General features: G+C 35.7%; 1 protein-coding gene across 1 annotated transcript; it reads right to left on the reverse strand.

Moving 5' to 3' along the window:
• Nucleotides 1–1,087: 1,087 nt before the first annotated feature.
• On the reverse strand, nucleotides 1,088–21,476 carry LOC148956482 (uncharacterized). The gene is made up of 3 exons (XM_089095545.1): nucleotides 21,360–21,476; nucleotides 5,550–5,661; nucleotides 1,088–2,529 (listed from the first exon to the last, which is right to left on the reverse strand). The coding sequence occupies exons 1-3, from the start codon at nucleotides 21,429–21,431 to the stop codon at nucleotides 2,297–2,299; spliced, it is 417 nt and encodes a 138-aa protein (XP_088951671.1). The 5' UTR covers nucleotides 21,432–21,476; the 3' UTR covers nucleotides 1,088–2,296.
• Between the last annotated feature and the right edge of the window lie 2,899 nt (nucleotides 21,477–24,375).

Genomic DNA, 24,375 nt, shown 5'->3' on the forward strand with positions numbered 1-24,375 from the left:
GTCCCTTGACTTTCAGCAGCTGTTTTTAAAGAATTGGAACAAAAATCACCCTTTGGCATAAAGAGTAAGGGATTGAGGAAGAGGCAGCTCCCTTCATATGCGCAATAGCAGAAGTTCAACAGAAGTTAGTTTAAGTTTTAATGTTGCTCCTCACTTTTAGTTCAAGAAAATTGTTTTTTTAATTTAATTTCTGATCATTTTTAAAATCATGCCAGGATATACCCCTCCCCCTCTCCGTAAGAAGTTTACTCCGAAAAATCCCCCTTATAGGGTTCTATGCCAGTAGCCCTTTTCACTTCTATGCCAGTAGGCATGTCAATGTAATATTTTAATCTACATGGAAAAAGATTTCCGCAGCGAGAGGGGCACTTTATCCCTTCCCCGATCGGCACCAATGCTAAAGTCACCGACCAAAAAGATCTTCAGGAATCGTTAAAGATTAGACAGTAATTTCTAACCCTCCCCTCCCCAAACTCATTTTACATTTATCTGAAGGCTTAATGAGAGTTAGCAAATCTCGTCATTAAAATAAACTATTTCAGGAATCCACCCCTCCCCCTGACGTGCACAATGACCCACCGCCCCTCCATCAAAATAGCTGATACGCACTTATGCATCAATAAATATAATTTTATGAAATACGAAAAAAAAAACAGTTTAGTTAAATAACACTGTAAAACAAATATTAGTAACATTTTTTCGTAATAGGGAGGTATCCCTCCGCAGCAGCATCATTACAGCTTAGCATAAATTAAGTGAGATGAAAGATTAATCCCTAAGCTCCCTCATAACCTTTACAATATTTATGTGAAGGCGCTCTTTTAGGCATGTTACCCCCCCCCCCTACACATTGACCCACCGTCCCTCCTAATAGTTGATGGACAATTATACAACTGTACATAATTTCATGAGAAAAACAAGAAACTTAGTTAAATCAAGCACTAAGATGAATATTTATAATTAATATAAATAAAAAAATTATTAATATAATTAATAATTAATATATAATATTAATATTCAAAATAATTTTGAACTTTTAAGAACTGTCCTTCTTTTTCTATTTCCAAATTTTTGCGTACAAAATTTTCATTAAAAACCCAGGAGGTACTCTTTTCATTATTAGAAAGAAAAACAATTTTTTGACGTTGGCACCAACATTGGCAAAGACAGACTGAGCTGTCGATGTCAATCTATCAAGTGATTTTGCAAGGACTCCATCAGGACATCAACTAAAGGAGTCGGGCATTTCCCCTAAGTTTTTTTCGCTCCCCCTTGAGTTTTAAAAACTATTTTTTTTTTTTTGGAATTTTCAATTTCATTGAAAAATGCTTTTTGACGAAACTGAAAAAATGACAAATTCTCCCCTCTTTGATTTTCAATAAAATATTTACCAATCCAAAATTATATGGCTGCTTAGAGTACCAAATATTCAGTGAGGGTTATGGGTCTTCAACCACAGCCTACTAGCACCGCCACTGTAAAATATTCATTCAAAACTTCTCCAGCTCTTCAGTAAGAATAGCCGATATTCCTGTGTATACCTATTGTTCCTTTTATTCTTATGCAAGACTTATGAATTAAAGGTAGACGGAGTTAAAAATCTAGACAGATATAAAATATACAGCATTCGCCAAAAACAAATTTAATAACGTGAATAACACTGATCACAACTGAACAAAAAATATGATCGGAGGGCCCTAATAGAGATCAGTTTCAGGGTTCATTACGTCGTTTTTGGTTCAATCAACACCGGTGACTAAGGCACGTATCAAAAGTACAAAAAAAGAAAACACGCCACGATATTTCAATTTTATCTTACTGAAAAGACTAACATAGGAACAAGAATGCTTGATTTTTTTTTTTTTTCTAATGTCTAGTTAGCATTAAGGTTTTCCATCTAAAACAAATTATCAAGATGCAGGAGAAAGGAAGCTAGTACCATATCAGTGCATTTCGATAGTAAACAAAAAGTAAGAAAAGGTACTGCTGCGTAAAGTCTGCGTACATTTCAATAAAATATTCCGCTTTATTCGCAGAGAAAGATCGGTTAGATTTCAGTTTCGTCATTTAACGGTTGCAGGTGATAAATAATTGGATTAGTTCCATCCCCTCCCTTGATATTTCGTGTACTTCGTAATAATTTTTCTAAGCACAGTAACTAAAATGTTGCATTCTACGTATAGCTAAAGCATAAACGACTTCGTCATGAATAAGGGATGGCAGGTTTAGCGACACGAAACCTGTTGGAACTTTAAATAATACAAGCTGTCACTAAAAGTTGCTGAATCAGATCATTTCAACTTTTGGAAGAACTTTGCCCAAGCAGGTGTTTCGTTAGTCCAGTCACTAAAGGGTCAAAGGGGGACAGGTGTTCAACTTCAACCAGGTATCGTAACGTTTCATGTATGCAAGCATTAAAACCCAGCCAAAAACTTTCGTCTTTATTGTTATGAAGGGGAGTCGTTTCTTCAGCAGGTGACTGCAGTCTATGAATCAGATCACTGGACTCAGTATCTTGCTTGGAGATACCTGAAACAAAAATACAGAGTAAAGTCATTGACACGGAGATGAGTAGGTCAATCTTCCCCTGATCCATCTTCAAAATCATCAATGATGTTCTTTCTATAAACATGAACGTTTTATAAATTATGTTAAAAGTGTATTACCACAAATATTTTTTTTTATTTCAGCCCGTAGTGGCAAATAGTTATTTTATCCACAGTATGACAAGTCCCTTAAATAATTTACTGTAATAAGGTCGTTTAAAGCAATTGGGGTTAGTCAGGGTTTTCGCCAGGGGGAGGGGGTGAAGACTGCAGACAATATATTTAATATTACATTCTGAAAAAAGCATACACTTTAATGACTATTTGAGGAGAGGGAGCTGCTCCAACGTTTGTGATGAAACTACACTTAAAACACACCTTTTCTGGGGAAACAAAAGCAATCGTTTTGAAGGGGAAAAAAAATACTAGTGTTTAAAAAGCTGTTTTCCTCTACTTTCTCAAAAGTTGAGAAACCCCTTAACATTTTTCTGAAGACAAATACACAGCTATTGAATTGTTCTCTAATATAAAGCGCGGCAGTGAGCTACCTCACGAGGTTTCAAATATAATTATTGTCAGAAAATCTTTAATATTTTTTATTCTTCAGTTATGGTAAATCACATCAGAATGAAAAGAAATACCTTTAGATAAAATAAAATCTAAAAATAAGCTTGGATAAATCTAGATGAACGAAAAAAAAATTAGGAATAAGAGAGAGAACGCGGACAAACAAACTAGCATCTAAAATTGAGACAATAAAGGCTTCCAAACCTTCCACAGCGAGTTACAAAGAAGCATCATATAATACCGCATAAATAAAGAGCAAAACTAAACAAAAAGACACCTATAACCGTAAATAGCCACCAAAGTTTTTACGTGAAGGCACTGATGGAAATTTAAGTCAATAAAAAAAAGGCAAATTTGCATCTTCAATAGCCTCAAATCAACTTTTGACCATTTCCCCTCCCCTTAGTTTTACATGCCAGTTGTTCATCAGATAAAGAACAAGTGAACCTAAATTACTCGGTGTATTAAGGCGTTGTCAATTATACAATAAACTGAATAAAAAAAAATATGCCTAAGATTCCTAACAACCCTGGAATCTTTTTAGATTCCAGGATTCTTTTTAAGATAAATTTAGATGAACGAAAAAAAAAATTAGGAATAAGAGAGAAAACGCGGAAAAACAGCCAGACAAACGTTTGCACGGGGTCACAACGCTGATGCCAACAAACTAGCATCTAAAATTGAGACAATAAAGGCGTCCAAACCTTCCACAGCGAGTTACAAAGAAGCATCATATAATACCGCATAAATAAAGAGCAAAACTAAACAAAAAGACACCTATAACCGTAAATAGCCACCAAAGTTTTTACGTGAAGGCACTGATGGAAATTTAAGTCAATAAAAAAAGGCAAATTTGCATCTTCAATAGTCTCAAATCAACTTTTGACCATTTCCCCTCCCCTTAGTTTTACATGCCAGTTGTTCGTCAGATAAAGAACAAGTGAACCTAAATTACTCGGTGTATTAAGGCGTTGTCATTTATACAATAAACTGAATAAAAAAATTATGCCTAAGATTCCTAACAACCCTGGAATCTTTTTAAACTAATTGGCTGCCTGAATCGGTCTAGAATAAAGGAGTGGATAAATGAAGCATTGTTCAAGGTAAATATTACCATAATTATTAATACTGTTCCCTTTCTTTGGTAAAAGTGATAAAACACGGAGTTTAGACTTACTACAACCAGTCTTTTGGCAACACAAAGCAGCCTGAGATAAATATAACAGCGCAAGTTCCTCCTTTACCCTACTTTACAACGAGCTTCAATCTTTACTCGTTCCTATAACGGTCCTATTTCCTTTGAATAGCTCTTAAGACCTCTTTTCACCCTATCTGAGGACAATCTGCTTCTTTTGTTTTTTATTACTAAAAAATCTTTGTTCTAATAGTTCTGATCTTAGTTCTAATCCTGATCTATCAACACCTTTATCAACAGCGAAAAATAATCTATGCCTTCGCTATTCTACTTTTTATAACATCCAAAGATGTCCGACATCCTTGCTGATAATGTTACCTAGGCAAGTGAGAGCATCTACTCAATTCTACTGTTACCTAACACTGGAAGCGTTAAAAGGCAGGCAGAGCTGGAGGGCAATTGTCCCTCACCTACATTTTGAAAATAAAACGAAGACAAAAATGCCCTCTGTAAATTTCGACGACAAATACATGTTTTTGCACTTTCATAAAAAAAATCCCGGCCCCCCCCCAATTTTCTGTAGACTGCCGTCTCTGCCTACCATCACCGGAGAGGGAAGCTTGAGATTTACTAGGTAATTCCATTTTAAAGACATTGTCTAGTGCAAATTACGTCCAACCGGTAAATCCGAAGTTAAGGGGATGTGGTACATTAAAGACTAGCCCTATCTCGTCCATTATAAGCGTTTTTAGTTTGTGTGGTTAAACTATTTAGAATTATGTTGGCGGACTTTATATCACTTGTAGAACTTTGATAATAGATTTAAATGAACGAAAGGAAACTAAAGATTGAATATACATACATAGGAGAAAAACTAGACATTTTTCCACTATACAGAAGATGTATGAAACATATGGATGCAACAAAAAATGCATGAAACATATGGCGAAAGATAAACTCATAAGGGTATCCTTTGTCTTCCGTTTACGGAAATGATGAAATAGAACTGAAAAAAATACTTTGATGTAAGAATTTGACTACCTTAACGCTTTCTAGTTCGCATTGCTCTTCCAACCGCATCCCCCCCACAAATAGTAAGCTGTGTGAATGTTACGTCAATTTTTCATTCCTTGATGCCTGAAAAGACAAAGACAGAGAAAGACAAAGACAGACAAAAAAAGAAGCTTCCTATATAAAATTAGACGTCACGTCTGTGTAATGATAATAAGCTCCACGCCTGTATCTTTAAGTATTTTCAATTAAGGTGTATCGGCGCGGAATCTAAAATCAATCAGACATACCTCCCATAAAACTGGAATTCCTGTTTTTGAACTGTTTAATAGCTTCTTCTGCCGCATCTAACCAATCGTCGGAGATCAATTCGTCATCGTAAATATCATCACAGTCGGACCACTAAAAGGGAAATACTTAATAAATTTGGGGAATTGAATTATCTTGTGGGTCGGAACCACTTTGCGGTTTTTAGCCTTTGGCTTTCCTCAACATTTAACACGCATCTTTTAAATTAAAAAGTAATAATTAACCTTTTGGTTTCATCTTAAAATGCTTGATTTAACCATTTTGGTTTTCAATCTATTTATTTTCATGTATTTATCTCCCAGGTCCCGTGACGTAACGTATCTATTGCCGCTGTAGTGTCTCAGAGCGATCTAGCAGATTAGTAGGATTTTTGTTACTTATTCTTAGCAAGAGTGCATTTCTACTTACTAGATATATCCACAACAAAGCTTTGACATATTTCTATTTCATTTTTTCTATTGGAAGTGATCTTTAATAAAATAAAAAAATGATGAAATAAAAAAGCGAAAGTTTTTTCAAAAGGAAGTAGAGAGCGAAATTAACAGTTAATACGAACAGAAATTATTCCGCATATGATGGGGGATGCCCCCTCATCAGCCACTGCTCTTTAAGCTTAAGTTTCGTAGTGCTTCAAAAATGTATCCTATCAAAGAGAGATTATAAGCTAAAGCCGTAACCGCCTGAATATTCTTCCACTTCATATGGAAGATGAAAAAATATCCAGTTTTGTACAAAGTGTTTTTAGGGTTCTCATACATGTCGAATTTTTTGCAAATTTATATAAAAATTGCATCGCTTTTTGGAAGAGTTTAGTTACTGTTTCTAAACACTCTACCAATTGTTCTTGTGTTAGTATCAATGATGACCAACTTTAAGATCAATACACTTTGCATATTAAGAATCAGCAAAAAACAGATTTTGTTGTTGCATATATTGTAATTCAAACTCCGTTATTTTTTTTTTTGGTCTCTGTTGAAAAGGCTCGCTCTTCACTTGCTCTTTGTTACTGTTAACTGTTTGATCCCAAGCTCTCTTAAACATGAGAGAAGCTATTAAACTATCTTGCAACTCCCGTTTTTACACTACGGTTTAATATTCGTGTAATTATGCTTTAAGAATGATAAATAATCATTACTGAAAAATTGCAGTCTTTCAAATATTTATTAGGAGGTGGGGGGGGGGGGGGTCTGAAACATCACACTTAACCATAGGGTTATAATTTCTACGAACCTCAAGGTTAGCCATTCCAACAAATTTTTTTTTGCAGGGATGTGCCCCAAAGGACGTAGGCAGGAGAGTCAGGGGGAGTACCCCCAGGAAACAAGAAGATATGAACATGCTATATAAACGGAAAAATGCGAAAAATTCCAATTTAAACATCGGTGGAAGGAAGCCCCTAATAGCAATTACTTGACCCCCCCCCCCACTCCCAAAATGTTTCTATAGGGCTCATGATACCCGTTGCGACCTTTCCATCTTTTGTGCCAGCAAGCATGCGAATTAATTTTTATGTAACACAGAATAAGATTGTTTGCAATAAGACAGGCGGCATCACACCAAAGCCCCAATATTACAGACGTAGTCTAAGAATATTCCTGGGAATCAAGGATGATTATAAACTAATTTATACCCCCCTCCTCCAATGCCTCCTTCCATGTTAATCTGAAGGCTCACAGAGAGCTAGATAAGTTGGGCAAAAAACGTACTTTTGAGGTTCAAGAACACTCCCCCACCTACACTAAAATTCACACCCCCCTTCATAACGGCTGACACGCAATTATACACCACTGTACATAATCTTATCAAGACTTAGATGAATCAACTTATTTAAATGAAGCTCTAAAATAAATGTCTCTATTAACTATTTATTTTCTATGAACTAAGGGCATTTTTAGGGACGAAAGCGCCACCGCGCGGCATAACTGCCAGATAAAATGATTGGGGGTTTGGGAAGTGTCACAAGGTTTGGGGTTCTTTTCCCTCATATTCTAAAATCATACAGATGTTTTTAGACTCTTAGCCTCTGGAGAGTGGCTTTAAACTTGATGAACCTTACATATTTGGAATCGTTATAAAAAGTTGATTCTTTTGATTTATATATTGCTATCAAAACTCTGTTCTTTTAGCTCATATTAGCATGAGTCATTCGCTCGTCTACAGCTCGTTACTAAGGAATGTTATTTGTGTGAGACTAAATAACGTGAAAAAGAAGATAATTTGACTAAATATTCTAAAGTCAATTTCGTAATGACGCTTATGTAGGATATTGGACTCTGAGGCAGCGCTTCCATTCCACTAATGTGAAAATAAAGTATAGAAGTACGAAAAAAAGAGTAGAATTATAGTAGGACACAATCCGAAAGTAAGTATGGTATCGTGCTTACTATTTGAACAGGAATGTAAATAAAATCGATTCTTACGCTATATTACCAGTGTTTCCCCTTCAAGTTTTTTCAATCCCTAAAAGGCTGGTGGAAAATCCCTAGAAGTCCCTATTTTCAATAACAAAATCCCTGAAAGTTTCCCCATTTTCTGACTTCTCTCCAAGTTAAAAGTAAAGCCTTATTAGGCTGACTTTTAATAGCATCTGTTCAAGACGACCTATTTTGCAACTCAAGACCTTTTACTTGTACCAAAATATCTTCTTTTGCCGTTTAAAAACAATGCTTTGTATTAATCGACTAGTTAAGTTTGGTTTTGATTTATAGATTCCGGGTCCTGATCTCAGATTCTGGACCATATGAATGTATTTAGTTTATTTGTTTTTCTTTGCCAGTATCTTTTCGTTCTCCATTACTACTTTTGCAACATTCTCGTTTTTGTTTGAATTGGTACAAAGGATTGACATGAATGATATCCAACCGGCCACTTTTTAACGCATTATTTTTGTTTTTTACTTTTTTATATTGAGTTGTTAATTTGAAGCAGACTGTAGTAGTAAAAATAAATCGCTTACAGCTTTATTTAAGGACAGCGCCGACATTTTGATCGTTTGAATTATTCGATTTTGACTAGTGTCGACTGCTACCTGCCTCCCAGTTTTCCAGAAAATGCCGGATGTAGACGCACTTTAATTTGTATTTAGAAAAAATTATTGAAAATTACCAACTAATAAGATATATGAGAAAACACTAAATACTAAGATTAAATACTCCAAGTCATCGTTGTCATTGCCATTCCCATCGTCTTTTCTAAGGCCTAAAAAAGGACGTATTCAGACACAGTCGCATCGGATTTCGCGGACTTTATTTTTTTTTCTTTAAGCCCTCGGTGAATGTAGGAAGACCTTTACGCTTCATCAGGGTTGCCATCCTGACCTGGAAAAATTTACTAACTCGGAGGAGAAAAACTTACTAGATCGCATTTGTTTTTACTAAATACTCACAACAAATTTTTTGCGCGTGTGCGGCTAGCCGCACACGTACCATCAAGCATCGATTTTACTATAAGCGGATAATCAGTATGGTTTTCACAATCTTTTTTCCGTTTTTCTTCTTTTCCTCTTTTCTTTCGTTTTCATAGTATGATTGAAAATTCCAGAAACCTACAAGTTCAAAAATCCTTTTTTTGGATATATATATATATATATATATATATATATATATAATATATATATATATATATATATATATATATATATATATATATATATATATATATATATATATATATATATATATATATATATATATATATAATGTTACATTTCTACTTACTTTTAATTTCTCTCAGCAGGCTTCTTTTTCCTCAATAAAAATTTTCAAACTGAGGAGATTGACCTAATAACCTTGGGTGGTTGACTTTTGTTTTGATTCCAATAGATTCCCAATCATCACAAATCCAAGTGTCATTATAGCTTCATTTTTAGTTGGTAAGACTTGATACACAGATAGCTGATTTTGTCGACCATTAGACGCCGGAAGTGAAGTGTCTGTTTATGAAAATAGGTGACTGCTTGTCTGTCTCTGAGACAGACAAGCAAAATTGTAAACTGTAAAACAGACAAGCAAAAAGTGTAAATTGTCATATGCTTTCGAGTTTTTTTCCCTGAATTCATGGAAAATAAAAAAGTTTCGTTTACTAAAAATCATGACTTTTTACTAGTTTTTACTAGATTTCGGGAAATTTACTAGATCCTCTAAATTTACTAGATTTTTTTTACTAGATCTAGTAAAATCCTACTGACGGTGGCAACCCTGCGCTTCATCCCATACTTGACAGCTCGTCGCAGCCAAAGTTACGTTTTTGAGCCCATTCCTCTTTTCATTTTTTACTGTTTTCAGAACGCTGAAAAAGTCTTTTCCCAACGACAATTTAGCAGGGAAGTCCAAAAGTAAACCGAATGACATGAAGAACGCTAGTGAGCTTTAGCACTCCACTTGGCAGCTCGATGGACGCCACCCAGTTTCTAAAATCAATCGGGTTTCCGCCACTGAGCATGAACTGTTGTCTGATGCCGCCACTCTTTTTCAACGAGCCCCAAATCACACGAAGGGTTCCCGAACTTCTGGCAAACAAACCGCAATGATAGAATATCACCATCCGATGCGACTATTGGGTCTACAATCTCTACAAATTTGTAAATGTCGTGATCAAATGGAAATCGGTCAACTAGCAGGGACACAGCTTCAATATATAATTTCTGTGCAATCTAGTTCATGCTCTTGCATTTTTCCATGAACTTTGTATCTTTCCCTTATAAGGAAAACAGACGAGCGATCGCTTCTGGTCTCAGGTAGACCTTAGAGGCGGATAAGAAGAATTTTTCTTTTTTAAGGTTCACAGACTGAACAGACAATTTGTTTCACATAGTATTTTACCATTAAATTTTGACAAAGGCTCATCACAACTTCTAGCACTTCTCTTTTAAGCAAGTAAAATCGTAAATGTGCATAGGTGCTTCTATGTGTATTTGTCTATCACGTCGGTCCTTCCACGTTGGTTATTTTGTTTCATATTTCGCGGGGTCTATCAAAGTCCGACAAAACAAGAACGTTTGTCAATCGCTTTTGCTGAAATCCGGCCGTTGTATCCAAAATTCCTATTTCCGTAACAAAAATCCATAGGCTCGGCAAGGAAAAAAGTGGAAAATCCGAATTTAAAGTAGAAATAAAGTACTAAAAAAGGTCTACAAATACTAGAGGGGAAACATTCAAAATAAAGTAGTCTACTCTAAAAATATATAAGCAATGGAAGCACTGCTCTGAGGTCTTATCGTCACTTTTATTGCTATGTCTAATATGCCTTTTTCTGTTTTAAGAAGGGCCTTTTTTTCGATTTTCTGTTCTACTGCTTGCACCAGTTTTTTTATTATTCAATCATTGTCAGGGTATGAGTTGACGTTAGACACATTGGGAAAACCCATTTAACTCAATGTTTTTTAAGGTAATTCTTTTTTCAGATATTTATTACAATAAAAGCCACTTTGGGCCACGTAAAAAGATGACACAAAATAATAGTCCATGGTAATAACACAAATAACAAAACATGGTACATAACAACAACAATGAAAAAAAAAATTTAGAATAAAAATAAACAAAATAAAGACCATAATACCATAAACCTTACTCACATAATTATACAAAATGTGGCACACGTGATAGATAGATACTAAATGCTTTCAACCCACGTGGGCCATGGCAACAAAAAGGAAAAATAAAATACTTCAAGCATATCCCCTTATCTTACAAAAGTCTCTCCCTATGGGTCATTCCCAATTTAATATATTTTGTAATCTTTTTAATTCTCTCATGATTTTTTGATCCCATTACTGAGATCAACCACTTACTTGACCCCAAAACTACAAGAAATAATTATTTTCTTAAATTCTGTAATTCAGAACAAAGAGCCATAAAGTCTACTCTTATCTCCACACATGAGGCACGAGTAAGGACCATCTATTGCCCTTATTCTCCCTAGGTACTTCCTCCTTTCTCCAAGTGCCAAGAAGTTAACCCTTCCTCACAAATACCAATTAGTTTCTTCACTATTTAAACCCGCTTTAAAATAAATATCATGTCCCCAGACCTCCTTCCATTGCCGGTAAACTCCAAGTGATGTCGAGTCTATGACTTTACACTGCCATTTCTGAATCTCCTGGTCTTGCAACACATCTTTTTCTAAATTCTCTACATTCCCTTCCTCGAGTCCTATCCTCTTCCCTTCATTCTAGACACCTGATAACCCACAGCTATTTAAAATTAAAGCCCAATTTAAAATTGAACCTCGTAAGCCCATGAACTTTTCCTTCTGTCCTACAACACCTCCAGATAAGCGGCCTTTACTAACCTAATACTTGGTAAAGCAATAACTGTTTCCCATTATCTTATCATTCTAACCAGTCTTTTTACCCTTAGTGAAAACAATCCTGTATTACCTTTTAACACCGATATTAAATTTTTACTTAGCCCTAAAAGCGTCCTAAAATGTCGTAAATATATTCTTTCTATATAATATTATTTGAAAAAAACTACGTTTTCTAAAGAGTTAAAGAGGCTGAGTTACAAGGTCGAACCTTAAAACGTACAGGGATTAGGAGGCACAGTTGGGGGGCTGCCGCCCTCCAAACCCCCTGCTTTCGCAGCATTTAAATAAAAAAAAAAAAATTTTAACTGAAAGTAAGGAGCGACATTAAATCTTAAAACGAACAGAAATTATTCCGTATATGAAAGAGGCTGTGCCCTCCTCAACGCCTCGCTCTTTACGCTAAAGTTTTTATTGTTTAAAAAAAGAGTTGTGAGAAAGTCAAACTTTAGCGTAAAGAGCGAGGCGTTGAGGAGGGCACAGCCTCTTTCATATACGGAATAATTTCTGCTAGTTCTAAGATTTAATGTCGCTCCTTACTTTCAGTGTAAAATTTTTTTTTTTTATTTAATGGCCGCGAAAGCGGGGGTTTGGGGGGCGGCATTCCCCCCATTGTGTTTCCTAATCCCTGTACGTTTTAAGGTTCGACCTTGTAACTCAGCCTCTTTAACTCTTTAGAAAACGTAGTTTTTTTCAAATAATTTCTGCACGTTTTTGTACAGTTTATTACTTATTATTGCTTGACTAACTGTTAGCTGATCGTGTCAGGAGTTGAAGTTGGGGGCTGCCGCCCCCAAACCCCCCGCTCTTGAACATTCTTGTGTTAAGGCTTTTAATTCCTGAATACTCAAATCACGTCGTACAGGGTGCCTCCTAATCCCTGTACGTTTTAAGGTTCGAACTTGTGACTCAGCCTCTTTAACAGCCCCCCAACTGTGCCTCCTAATCCCTGTACGTTTTAAGGGTTGACCTTGTAACTCAGCCTCTTTAACTCTTTAGAAAACGTAGTTTTTTTTCAAATAATACACATAAACAGGTTAGACATGCTTTGTTATGAAAATTGACGCGCAGATATTTTCATAACAAAGCATGTCTAAACTGTTTATCTGTATTATTTGAAAAAAACTAAGGTTTTTTGTAAATGTAAATTCGGGGGATAATTTTTTCGGTCTGAAAATATCAAAAGGCCCTAACAGGTTGAATTCTGCTTCGAATGAGTCCTCATTCAACCGGATCCGTTGCCAACTGTGGCCTGTAGGCGTGGCTAAGAAAAAAAAGAAATGATGATGAATTTTAAGTGGCTATATTTGGTTTTTTGAAAACACGGAAGGAGTGATCGGATTGAGCTGAAATTTCGAGGATAAGCTCCCGGGCCCTAGGAAAGCTTAACCTCTAATTTTCAGCCCAATCGGACAACGTTAAAGGGGGGCTGTGGTGGGTGGGTCCAAACTTCCGGCCCAGTTTACCCCATGAAGATAAAGTCGGAGGAGGATGAAATTTTGCAAGTTTCTTAGTTTGAGCTTGGGCTACAAAATGCGATTACCGCCGTCTCTCTGCGACCTCTAGGACCTGAAATCGCTTAACATTGTGGTGGGTCGCCTCTTTATAGAGGCACAAGTGTGCCTCCTTGATTATTTGTGAGCTTCATGTTGGCAATCAGCTTGTTTTATTTTACGATCTGTTGCATTTTTATCTAAGTATTCAGAAAAGAACACCTGAACAAGGAAATTATGATTTTGAACTCCTGTGGGACCAAAGTGGATTTATCAACGCTTGAAGATACGTGTGTCCGGGTTCAATCCCAGCTGCTATAGGGCCTTTGTAGTCAAAAAGGTGACTTGAATAAATAGATGAGAGGATTTTTTAGTTTGACACTTATTAAGTTTAGCTGATTCTTTTTTTCTGCTGTAACAATAATAATAAGAAAAATACGATTTAAATTAGAAGTTACTATGACCCCGGTGTATTCGGAAGAATTTATTCTCAAAGAAGAAAGCAACATTTAGAGTGGATTCGAGAAGGTGCGTGAATTAGGCTATATTACACATAAAAATCTTTACAAAAATCAAAAATGCTGTAATTTGGGAGAATTTGAAGCCACCGATCGACCCAGCAGGGCAAAAGTACCAACGTGTATTTGTTATGTGGGGGACTTTTCCAAGAAGGATAAAGATTCAAGAAAAGTTACGCCACTGCGCTAAGAAACAAGAGGAAATATAACATGCATTGACCGTCAAGACACGAGTAAATCCTTCAATGTTCTTTTAGAAATCGTCGCTGAAACGATATCGAAATTTTCCTTTTATACTGTGTCTGAATGTTTCACTTTCTGGGAAAATGAGACAGGTTTTCTTTTCAATGCAGACAGTGTGAGAGAGATCTTACTACTGCCCGATATATACGTTACTGATACAAAACCTGTGGGAAAAATTAGAAAAAAATTCCCAATGTCTTCAAAGCTGATAGTGACTTAAGACCTATAATAATAGAGGGGAAACCGGTGAGAATTTTAGCGGGTAACGACGGAAAAATCTAAAGAAAAGGAGAGGGCAAAGTTCAGTCTTAGACTGTAACGGTTTTCACAGATAGTTATCAACGAGTTATTTTTTCTTATTGGCAATGTTATATTCATTTTGAATCTAATCTATTAAATTGTTGTTGCTACTGTATAGTCACTTGAGGGTACTTGTTAATTAAACAAAACACACCCAAGAATTGAAGTTAGTTTAATCCTAATGAAATATAACATTTAGTTTATATAATATATTTTGTGCTACATATTTGTACATTAGGGGGTGGGTGGTAGTAAAATATTTGGACGCTCCTCTAGCCTAACTTAACCCTCACCCCCGCCAATGTGCAAACATCTAGCCCAAATTATACAAGTCCAATACATTATGTCACCCGTCATTTTTTTTTGTGGCTATGAAGCCAGTTTTCTGAGATCGAACCTAAGCGTAATTCACGAGTGTGTTTCGTTTAATTAACAAGCACACACTTGAGATATAACTAATTGAATGGTATTCAATTATACTCGATTTTCTCCGATAGTGACCATTTTTCTTTAATAGTCGAAAGTGATTCTAGAAACTGACACCCCTTCCACACCCACCTTTTCCCCAAACACATCCAATCAAAATTTTGAGATAGCCATTTTATTCAACGTAGTTATGTTCTGGACATTATGTCTTTGACGATGAAAACCCATACTTCGACATCCGTCAAGGCAAGAGTTAATAGTTATTACCTAGGGGCATATAAGGTTTTGTATAGACAACTTTGTCGTATAAACTTCAGAGAGGGCTCATTTGATTGGAAATTGAAAGTTCTAGTTTAATTTTTAAGCGTCAAAAGATATTGGAGGGTAACCAGCTTCCCCCCCCCTAAACCCTATTTTCCCAAATGCATGCGATAAAAATTCTAAGATAGCTATTTTGTTAAAAATAGTTCACATGTAATATAACAAAAATTGCAGTATCGAGATAACCCAAAAAGGCCCGAGTAGAAGTTTGGCGATACATGCCCTGGGGCACATATGGGTATTTTGGAAGGGATGCTCGTATTAGCTTAAAAGAGGGCTCCTTCGAATGGATATTAAAAGTTCAAGTTCACTTTCTAAGAGTCAAAAGAGATTGGAGGGCACCTAGCCCCCCCCTCCACGCCCTTTTTTTCTCAAACCCATCCGAGAAGAATATTGAAATAGTTTTTTTTTAATAGTCGTCATACCAAATAAAGAAAATTAAGGGGTCGATACAGCCCATCAGGGTCTGCAGGTAGGGGTTGTTGGTTATGCCCTGGGAAAATATATGGTTCTTATTGAAGGGATGCTCGTAAAAAATTCAGAGATGGCTCATTTGATTGGAAATTGAAAATTTTAGTTAAGTTTTTTCGAGTCAAAAGATATTGAAGGGCAACTAGCCCCCCACGCCCCTTTTCCCCAAATTCATCCAATAAAAATTTTGAGATAGGCATTAAGTTAAAAATTTCTCAAAAGTCAGATAACAAAAACTAAACTCAGGTGTCATCAAATCCCCCCAGGGCCCAGGGGCAGGCATTGTAATTTATGCCCTGGGGCCTATATTGTTTGTATGTAAGGGATGCTCGTAGAAAGTTCAGAGGGCTCATTTGATTGGATATTAAAAATTCTAGCTCACTTTTTAATAGTAAAAAGAGATCGGATGGCAGATATCCCCCAACCCAGCTGATGAAAATTTTGAGATAGACATCTTGTTAAAAATAGCTCAAAGGTCAGGTAAGAAAAAATCCGGTGTCAATAGACCCCCCCCCTCCAGGGCACAGGGGAAGGCGTTCTAAGTTATGCCCTAGGGGCATGTATGGTTCTTATGAAAGGGATACTTGTATAAGCCTCATAGAGGGCTCATTTGATTGGAAATTGAAAGTTCTAATTCACCTTTTAAGAGTAAATTTTAAGAAAAATTTTAAGATAGCCAGTGTTTTGGAAATTGTTCAAAAGTTAGATAACAAAAACACCCCCCAGAGCCCGCGGGAAAGCCGTTGTACGTATTGTCCTGGGGGCGTATATGGTTCTTATGAAAGGGATGCTCGTATAAACTTCAGAGGGTGCTAATTTGATTGGAAATTGAAAATTCTAGTTCAATTTTTAAAATTCAAAAGATATCCGAGGGCAAAAAGCCCCCCCCCCCCACACACCTTTTTTTCCCCAAGCCCATCCGATAAAATTTTTATAACAGCCATTTCATTAAAAATAGTTCAAAGGTCAGATAAGAAAGATTCCTGTGTCGACGGAACCCGCCAGGGCCCAGAGGCAGGCGTTATACTCTAGGGGCATATATAGTTCTTATGGAAGGGATGCTGCTCGTATAAACTTCGGAGAGGGCTCATTTGATTTGAAATTGAAAGTTCTTGTTCACTTTTTAAGAGTAAACATAGATCGAAGGGCACCTAGCCCCCCCCCCTCCTCCACGCCCTAAATGCTCAGATAAGAACTTTTAGAAAGAGATTTTCCTAAAAATAGTTCGATGTTCAGATAACAAAAAACTGCTGTATCGACACAGCCCCCCAGCATCCAGAGGTTGACGATGTGAGTTATACCCTGGATGTATATATGGTTGTTATGGAAGGGATGACGTTATAAAATTCATAGAGAGCTCATTTGATTGGAAACTTAACGTTGTATTTGATTCACTTTTTAAAATGAAACAATGTCCGGTAGGTAGCTAGCCTCCCCCCATATTCCGTTTAATTTTTTCCCCAGAGGTCGTTTATATAGAAGGGGTCGTTGTATAAAATCAGAAGAAGGCTTGGATAATGGGTACGCGAGGGTTTCAGCGCACTCCTTAAGATTAAAAAGTGAACACAAGTAAAATAGCCCCCAACCCCTTTTCCCCCAAAAACATCGGATAAAAAATTTGAGATAGCCATTTTGTTAAAAATAGTTGAAAGATCGTATAACGAAAAAACCTTTACGTATGGTCATTTCGTTAAAAATAGTTCAAAGATTAGATAAGAAAAACTCCTGTGTCAACACAACCCCCCACCTCCAGGGCCGGGGAAGGCGTTGTAAGTATTGCTCTGGGGGCATATGTGGTTCTTATGGAAGGTATACTCGTATAAAATCCCACGCTCGTATAAAAAGAGCGTGGGGGGGGGGCTAATCTCCTAAATCGGGAACGGAGGAGATAAGTGAAGTTCCGCCCCGTATTAATTGAGTCTCCAGCATCCCCCTCCCCCTCTCCAACTTTCTACGCTAAAGTTTTCTTCTTTATGCCAATTATGCTGCCCCCACCCCAAAGACTTTAATAAGGTAAAGTTTTTTTATTGGAAGAACACATAGTAAATCTATTATAAAATACTTAAAATTACAGCCATACTTAAAATAAGGTTAAAATACATACTTTGCGATAAGTGCTAAATTATTGTGTCACAAAAAAATCCGAAAAATGGTCTAATCAAAACGACCCTGTTCTTTCTACATCAACAAATGGAAAAGCCTAACTACTGTTTTTTGAAGCTATTATTTCGATCCATTCATTGTTGCATGAAAAAATCGCGTTTGATTTATCAGAGGCATGTAATTAGGTGGACTATAGCAAAGGCCATAAGGATTCAATGTTTTATTATTATTAATTTAATAAAACCTTGCATAAAAATAAGTTTTCTAAGAAAAGTAAAGAGCCATATTGAACTCAGGACCAACAGAAATTAATTTCTATTATAGTTAAAACTAAAAAAGACCAGAAATTACTGTTAAAGAATAAACAAAACTCCAAACAAACACAAACTAAGATTAACTCTCTTACAAACATAAAAACAACAGATGCACACATATATGAATAAACAATGCTTATATACCTTCAATATTTTTATATTATTTTCTCCTCAGAGGTGCTTTATCTGCAAGGGTTAAAAATACCATTTTGTTAAAAATAGTTGAAAGGTTAAGTAACCCCCCCAGGGCCCAGGGGCAGGAAGGGATTCTCGTATAAACTTCAGAGAGGGCTCATTTGATTGGAAATTGGAAGTTCTAGTCCAGCTCTTAAGAGTCAAAAGTGATCGAAGGGCAAATAAACCCCCCCCCCAGCCCTTTTTCCACGAAATACATCAGAGAAAAATTTTGAGGTAGCCATTTTGTTAAAAAAAAATGTTCAAAGGTCAGATAACGAAAACTCCGGGGTCGACACATGTTGTACAAACATAATATTTGCAATATAATTCGTTTTATAACTAATTAATCATTAGTTATAATAATTATATCTACTAATTAATCATAAGTTATACCCGGGGGGCATATATAGCTGTTTTGGAAGGAATTCTCGTATAAACTTCAGAGAGGGCTCATTTGATTGAAAATTGGAAGTTCTAGTTCAGTTTTTAGGAGTCAAAGGTGATTAAAGGCCAACTAGCCCCTCCCTCACGCCCTTTCCCCCCCAAATATATCAAATAAAAATTTTGAGGTAGCCATTTTGTTAAAAAAAATCAAGGGTCAGATAACAAAAACTCCGGGGTCGACACATGTTGTACAAACATAATATGTGTAATATAATTCGTTTCATAACTAATTAAGCATTTGAAAAAAATAAGTTCTTTAAAATCAATGAATCAATAAAAATGTAGAGCATTGACCTATGGCAATCTGTTTAGCAAATACTGAAAAAGTAGCCAATTAAAAGGGGGCTCGATGGGAAATCAAGAGTTCTAGTGCCCTTTGAAGAGTCAAAAGTGATCAGGGGGCAACTGCCCCCCCCCCAATTTGAGGTAGCCATTTTGTTAAAAATAGTTCAAAGGTTAGATAAGAAAAACTCCTGTGTTGACACAGCCCCCCCCCCCGGGGCGGGGCAGGCGTTGTAAGTGTTGCTCTGGGGGCATATATGGTTCTTATGGAAGGTATGCTCGTATAAACTTCAGAGAGGGTTCATTTGAACGGAAATTAAAAGTTGTAGTTCATTTTCTCAGAGTGAAAACAGATCGGAGGGCAACTAGCCCTTCCTGCCCTCAGCGTCTTGGGATGAATTGGATGAACAAACCTATCCGATAAAAAATTTAGGTTACCATTTTGTTAAAAATAGTTCATTCATCAGATGTTAAAACCCCAGGGTCGACACAACCCCCCAGGGCCTAGGGATAGGCATTGTAAGTTATAGTCTGGGGATAAATATGGTTCTTATAGAAGGGATACTCATATAAACTTCAGAGAGAGCTCATTTGATTGAAAATAGAAAGTTCTAGTTCACTTTTAAAGAGTCAAAACAGACAGAAGCTTAATCTAGTCCCCCCCCCCCGCCCCTTTGCCCCAAACCCATCCGATAAAAATTTTGAGATAGCAATTTTGTGAAAAATAGTTCAAACATCAGATAATAAAAAGTCCGAAGTTGACACAAACCCATTTTTCCCTTTGATATTGTTACTTTGATATCAGTTTTGATAGTTTGATGAATATGTGATTTTTTTTTAAAAGTCTGATTTTGAAATAAAGAATTTTTAAAAACTTGAATTTTTTTGTCAATCAAAAACGAACAAAAATTAATTAAAAAAAAATTTCCGAAAAATAAGTTTTTCGAAGAAAAGTAAAGGCCATTTTAAACTTATTCTCAACATATAAAAATAAATTTTAAAATTCAAAATCAGAACAACCAGAAATTACTATTAAAGAATAAATGACACCCAAAAAGAGCAGAAATTAAATAAACAATCATAGCAAAAACATACAACAAGTAATAATATAACTGAATAAATAAATCTTAAAGCGAGTAATGTTTAGATTGAATATGAAAATCAAGCTTAAAACGAAAAAAAAGTTTTTTCCTATTGAAGCATAAATGAAACTTAAAACGAACAGAAACTAAATAAACAATCAATGCAAACAAACATACACTAGATGTTAATGTAAATGAATAAATAAATCTTAAAACGAGTGAAACTTAAATTGAATATGCAAATCAAGCTTGAAACGAACAAAAATCACCACAAACAAGAGTTTGGGTATGACTTCCTTCTCTCACTGTAAAGTCTAAAACCTACTGCGTCATTGGCGCTTTACTGAAAACTATATGCGTCTTGAACAATCTTGGAAAGTATAAACATCAAAATATTTGGTGTATAATGATATTAATTGTTGAAAGATCCATAAGTTCAAGAATTTATTTCACTGCAATTGCATTTTTATTTTCAATGCTGTAAGAACTGGAAAATAAAATATTAGCAATATAATTCGTTCTCAGTTAAGCGCCAATGACGCAGTAGGCTTTTGGTTTTTAGTTACAGTTAGAAAAGGAGGCAATATCCAATCACTTGTTTGTAGGGAAACTATATCCGTCTTTAACAACTTTAAAAAGAGCTAATAAATTAAACTGGATATTTGATGTATAATGATATTAATTGTTGAAAGCTCATCAGTTCAAAATGTTACTATAATTTTAATGTTTATTTTCAATATTAAGTACAAAAGAACATATTTGTCACAAAATTGGTTTTCAGTAAAGCGCCAATGACGCAGTTGGTTTTAGACTTTTACAGTGAGAGAAGGAGGTCATACCCAAACTCTTGTTTGTGGTGGTTTTTGTTCGTTTCAAGCTTGATTTGCATATTCAATTTAAGTTTCACTCGTTTTAAGATTTATTTATTAATTTATATTAATATCTATTGTATATTTGTTTGTATTGATTGTTTATTTAATTTCTGTTCGTTTTAAGAGTCATTTATACTTCAATAGGAAATTTTTTTTCGTTTTAAGCTGGATTTTCATATTCAATATAAGCATTACTCGCTTTAAGATTTATTTATTCATTTATATTGTTGTTTGCTATATGTTTTTGTTATAAATGTTCATTTAATTTCTGTTCATTTAGGGTTTCATTTATTCTTTAATAGTAATTTCTGGTCGTTTTGAGTATGAATTTTAAAAGGTATTTGTATCTACTGAGCTTAATTTTAAAATGGCCTTTACTTTTCTTTGAAAAAATTATTTTTCGGAAAGTTTTTTTTTAATTAATTGGATGAAAAGGCTTTACCTCACTCTTTTCGCTGACCTCTTCTGGTTCGTACATCTCATCTAAGTCAATTTCACCTAACCTTGTATCCATATTAACTAGCCCTGCCCCAAACCAAAGTCCTCCTTTGACAGACCTTTAAGAAGTACTAACTAATTGAGTTTGAAAACTCAAAACTGATATAAAGAACCCTGCGGGTCGCTACTCGAAGAACTAGAAGCACGTCTTAACTCCGCCTTGGAGTATTTAGCGTTCTTCCATATGAGAAGACAGAAAAAGGACAAGCACATTTTTAGAATATGCATTGGACTTTTATTAATAATTTTGATAATAAAGACGTAGCCGTTCCTAGGGGGGGGGTGGGTGGGCAACCAGTGCAATTACCGCGGGCGCCATGGCTGGGGAATTGTCTACTTTGATCCAATTTTTTAATTTGATCCGTTTTTTCTCGCTTATATTAGAGTCGAGAGAGAGAGAGAGAGAGAGAGGGGGGGGTACTGTAATTAATTTTGCTCCGGGCACTACCAACCCTATGAACAGCTCTCCTTAAAGATATAACAACAAATATGAAATATAGTTTTAAAAGCTCGTTGTCAAAATGGACTAAGAAATAGAAAATAACTTTTTATTATCGAAAATCTATAAAAATAAGTGCAAGGATGGACCTAAGAGGGAGGGGCAGCCTGCCCGTAGCACTGGTTCGTGGGGTCGCCGGTTTCTAGGGGGCGTCGGTTCGAAGGCCACTTTCTGATCTGATCAAATAAAACGTGAACCCTAATTTCCCAGTTCTGGAACGTGCTAACGTTTGCCTTGAAGACCAGGGGCGTAATTTGCTATAGGGCAGGGGGGAGCAACTACCCCCTGCAAACCTCAGTTTGCTCCCCAGCTGAAATTTAGTTTCTGCAAAAAAATCGTGAGAAAACTAAGATTAGTCTGCATAATTTAAGCATCCAGAGGAACAGGTCAGTTTTCTTTGGTATGTATTTGCCCTTATGGTGCTATATGGCTCATTTTTCCTTTTCCACTGTCATTATCACTTGATTCGGGAAAATTGGCTCCAATTTTGTCCCCGCCAGGATTTTGAAGAAATTATGCCACTGTTGAAGATGTGCCTGTATCCGTACCTTGTAATGAAAGAAGCGTCAACAAATTAAAATGAATTGAAAACTATGTTAGAAAAAGGGCGGTTAAACAGCGGTTGACAAAATTTAGCATAATCCACATATAACATGATGAGGCTTCAAAGCTTTCATGTGAAGACCTTATAAAAATATATGCTTCTAAAAAAGTGCGTAAAGTTAAATTTTAATCTACAGAATATGATTGATTATATATAATCTAAATTTTACGTGTACTGTGTCACCAAGGCCGTACCCAGGATTTTTTTTGGATGGGGGTTTTACTAAAAAAAAAATTTCGGGGGGTTTTCACAAAAACCCTCAAAAAACGCATACAACATTTTTTTATATCCATTATATCCATGTTTCCGGGGGGAGGGGGGTTCAAACCTCCTCCCCCTAACCCCCCCCCCCTCCCCTCTGGGTACGGCCTTGTGTGTCACCAATGAAATGTTGTTACCTGGAAACTTTTCCTGGGGAGTTTTCCTTGAACCTTATTGTGCATTGTAGGATTTACATAAAAAAAAATGTATTAGTGATAGTAAAACAATTAATTAGATACGCAATAAACAAATGTATTCTGTAGAGAAGTAAAATAACCCACAATCTGATAACTAGAATGGGTTTGTTGACCCGATGCGTCAAATACCATTCTTGCCCCGGGGGCCTGACCAGTCTAGATCCGTCCCTGCATAAGTGAAAAATGAGAGATATGAAATGAATTGGGCTTTACATGAAACAAAGATAAAATCGATCTAATTTATAATTAAATAAAAAAAACAAGTTTTTTAAACTGAAAGTAAGGAGCGACATTAAAACTTAAAACGAACAGAAATTATTCCGTATATGAAAGGGGCTTCCCCCTCCTCAACGCCACGCTCGTTACGCAAAATTTTTTTTTTTTTTTAAAAAATAAAATTTTGATACAGAGTCAAACTTTAGCGTAAAGAACGAGGCGTTGAGGAGAGGACAGCCCCTCTCATATACGTAATAATTTCTGTTCGTTTTAAGTATTAATATCGCTCCTTACTTTCAGTTAAAAAAAAATGTGTTTTTTTATTTAAGTTCTGATCGTTTTTTAATTAATGCGGCTTTTATTTGCATAAAAATTTTACTTTTCTTTTGCTAAATGGATGTCTTTACAAATTAACTTACGTAACTAACTTCTATATTCGTATATTTTTCTCCTTGCGAAAAATACAAAGTTGCAGATTTTTGCAAATATGAGCTTGAAACCTATTTAATAGGGTTTTCTAATACGCTGAATCTGACGTTGTGATTTTCATTAAAATTCTTTCACTTGTGGGGGATTTTTCACCCCTCTTTATAAAATCGAGTAAATTTTCTCAGGTTGGTCGCCTTTGATGAGTAATACTAAACTTAATAAAATTTATATATTTAGAATCAGCATTATAAACACATTATTTTGATACATTTATTGACATCAAAATTCCGTTTTTAAAAGTTTCGATTACTATTGAGCCGTATCGCTTGTTTTTTTAATGTTTTTTTTTTATTACGTATATGTTATTACGTATATGAGGGGGTTCTCCCCTTAGTCAATACCACGCTCCTTACGTTAAAAGTTAAAAAAAAATTTGATTCACAAACCCTTGAATCACAAAGGCCGTTTAATTAGAATAGATAGCTCTTTTGAAAGCACTAAAAAAAAAACTGTAGCGTAAAGAGCGAGGTATTGACTTGGGGGAGAACCCCCTCACATACGTTATAATTTATGTTCGTTTTAAGTTCTAATATTCCTTCTTAAATTTCAGTTGAAATGTAATTATTCCGTATATGAAAGGGGCTGTCCCCTCCTCAACGCGTCGCTCTTTACGCTTAAGTTTTTTATTGTTTTTAAAAATAAAGTTTTGAGACAGAGTCAAACTTTAGCGTAAAGAGCGAGGCGTTGAGGAGGG

Source organism: Artemia sp. Qi Xiang Cuo, chromosome 1, assembly GCF_049724085.1.
Source record: "Artemia sp. Qi Xiang Cuo chromosome 1, ASM4972408v1, whole genome shotgun sequence".
Lineage (NCBI taxonomy): Eukaryota > Metazoa > Arthropoda > Branchiopoda > Anostraca > Artemiidae > Artemia > Artemia sp. Qi Xiang Cuo.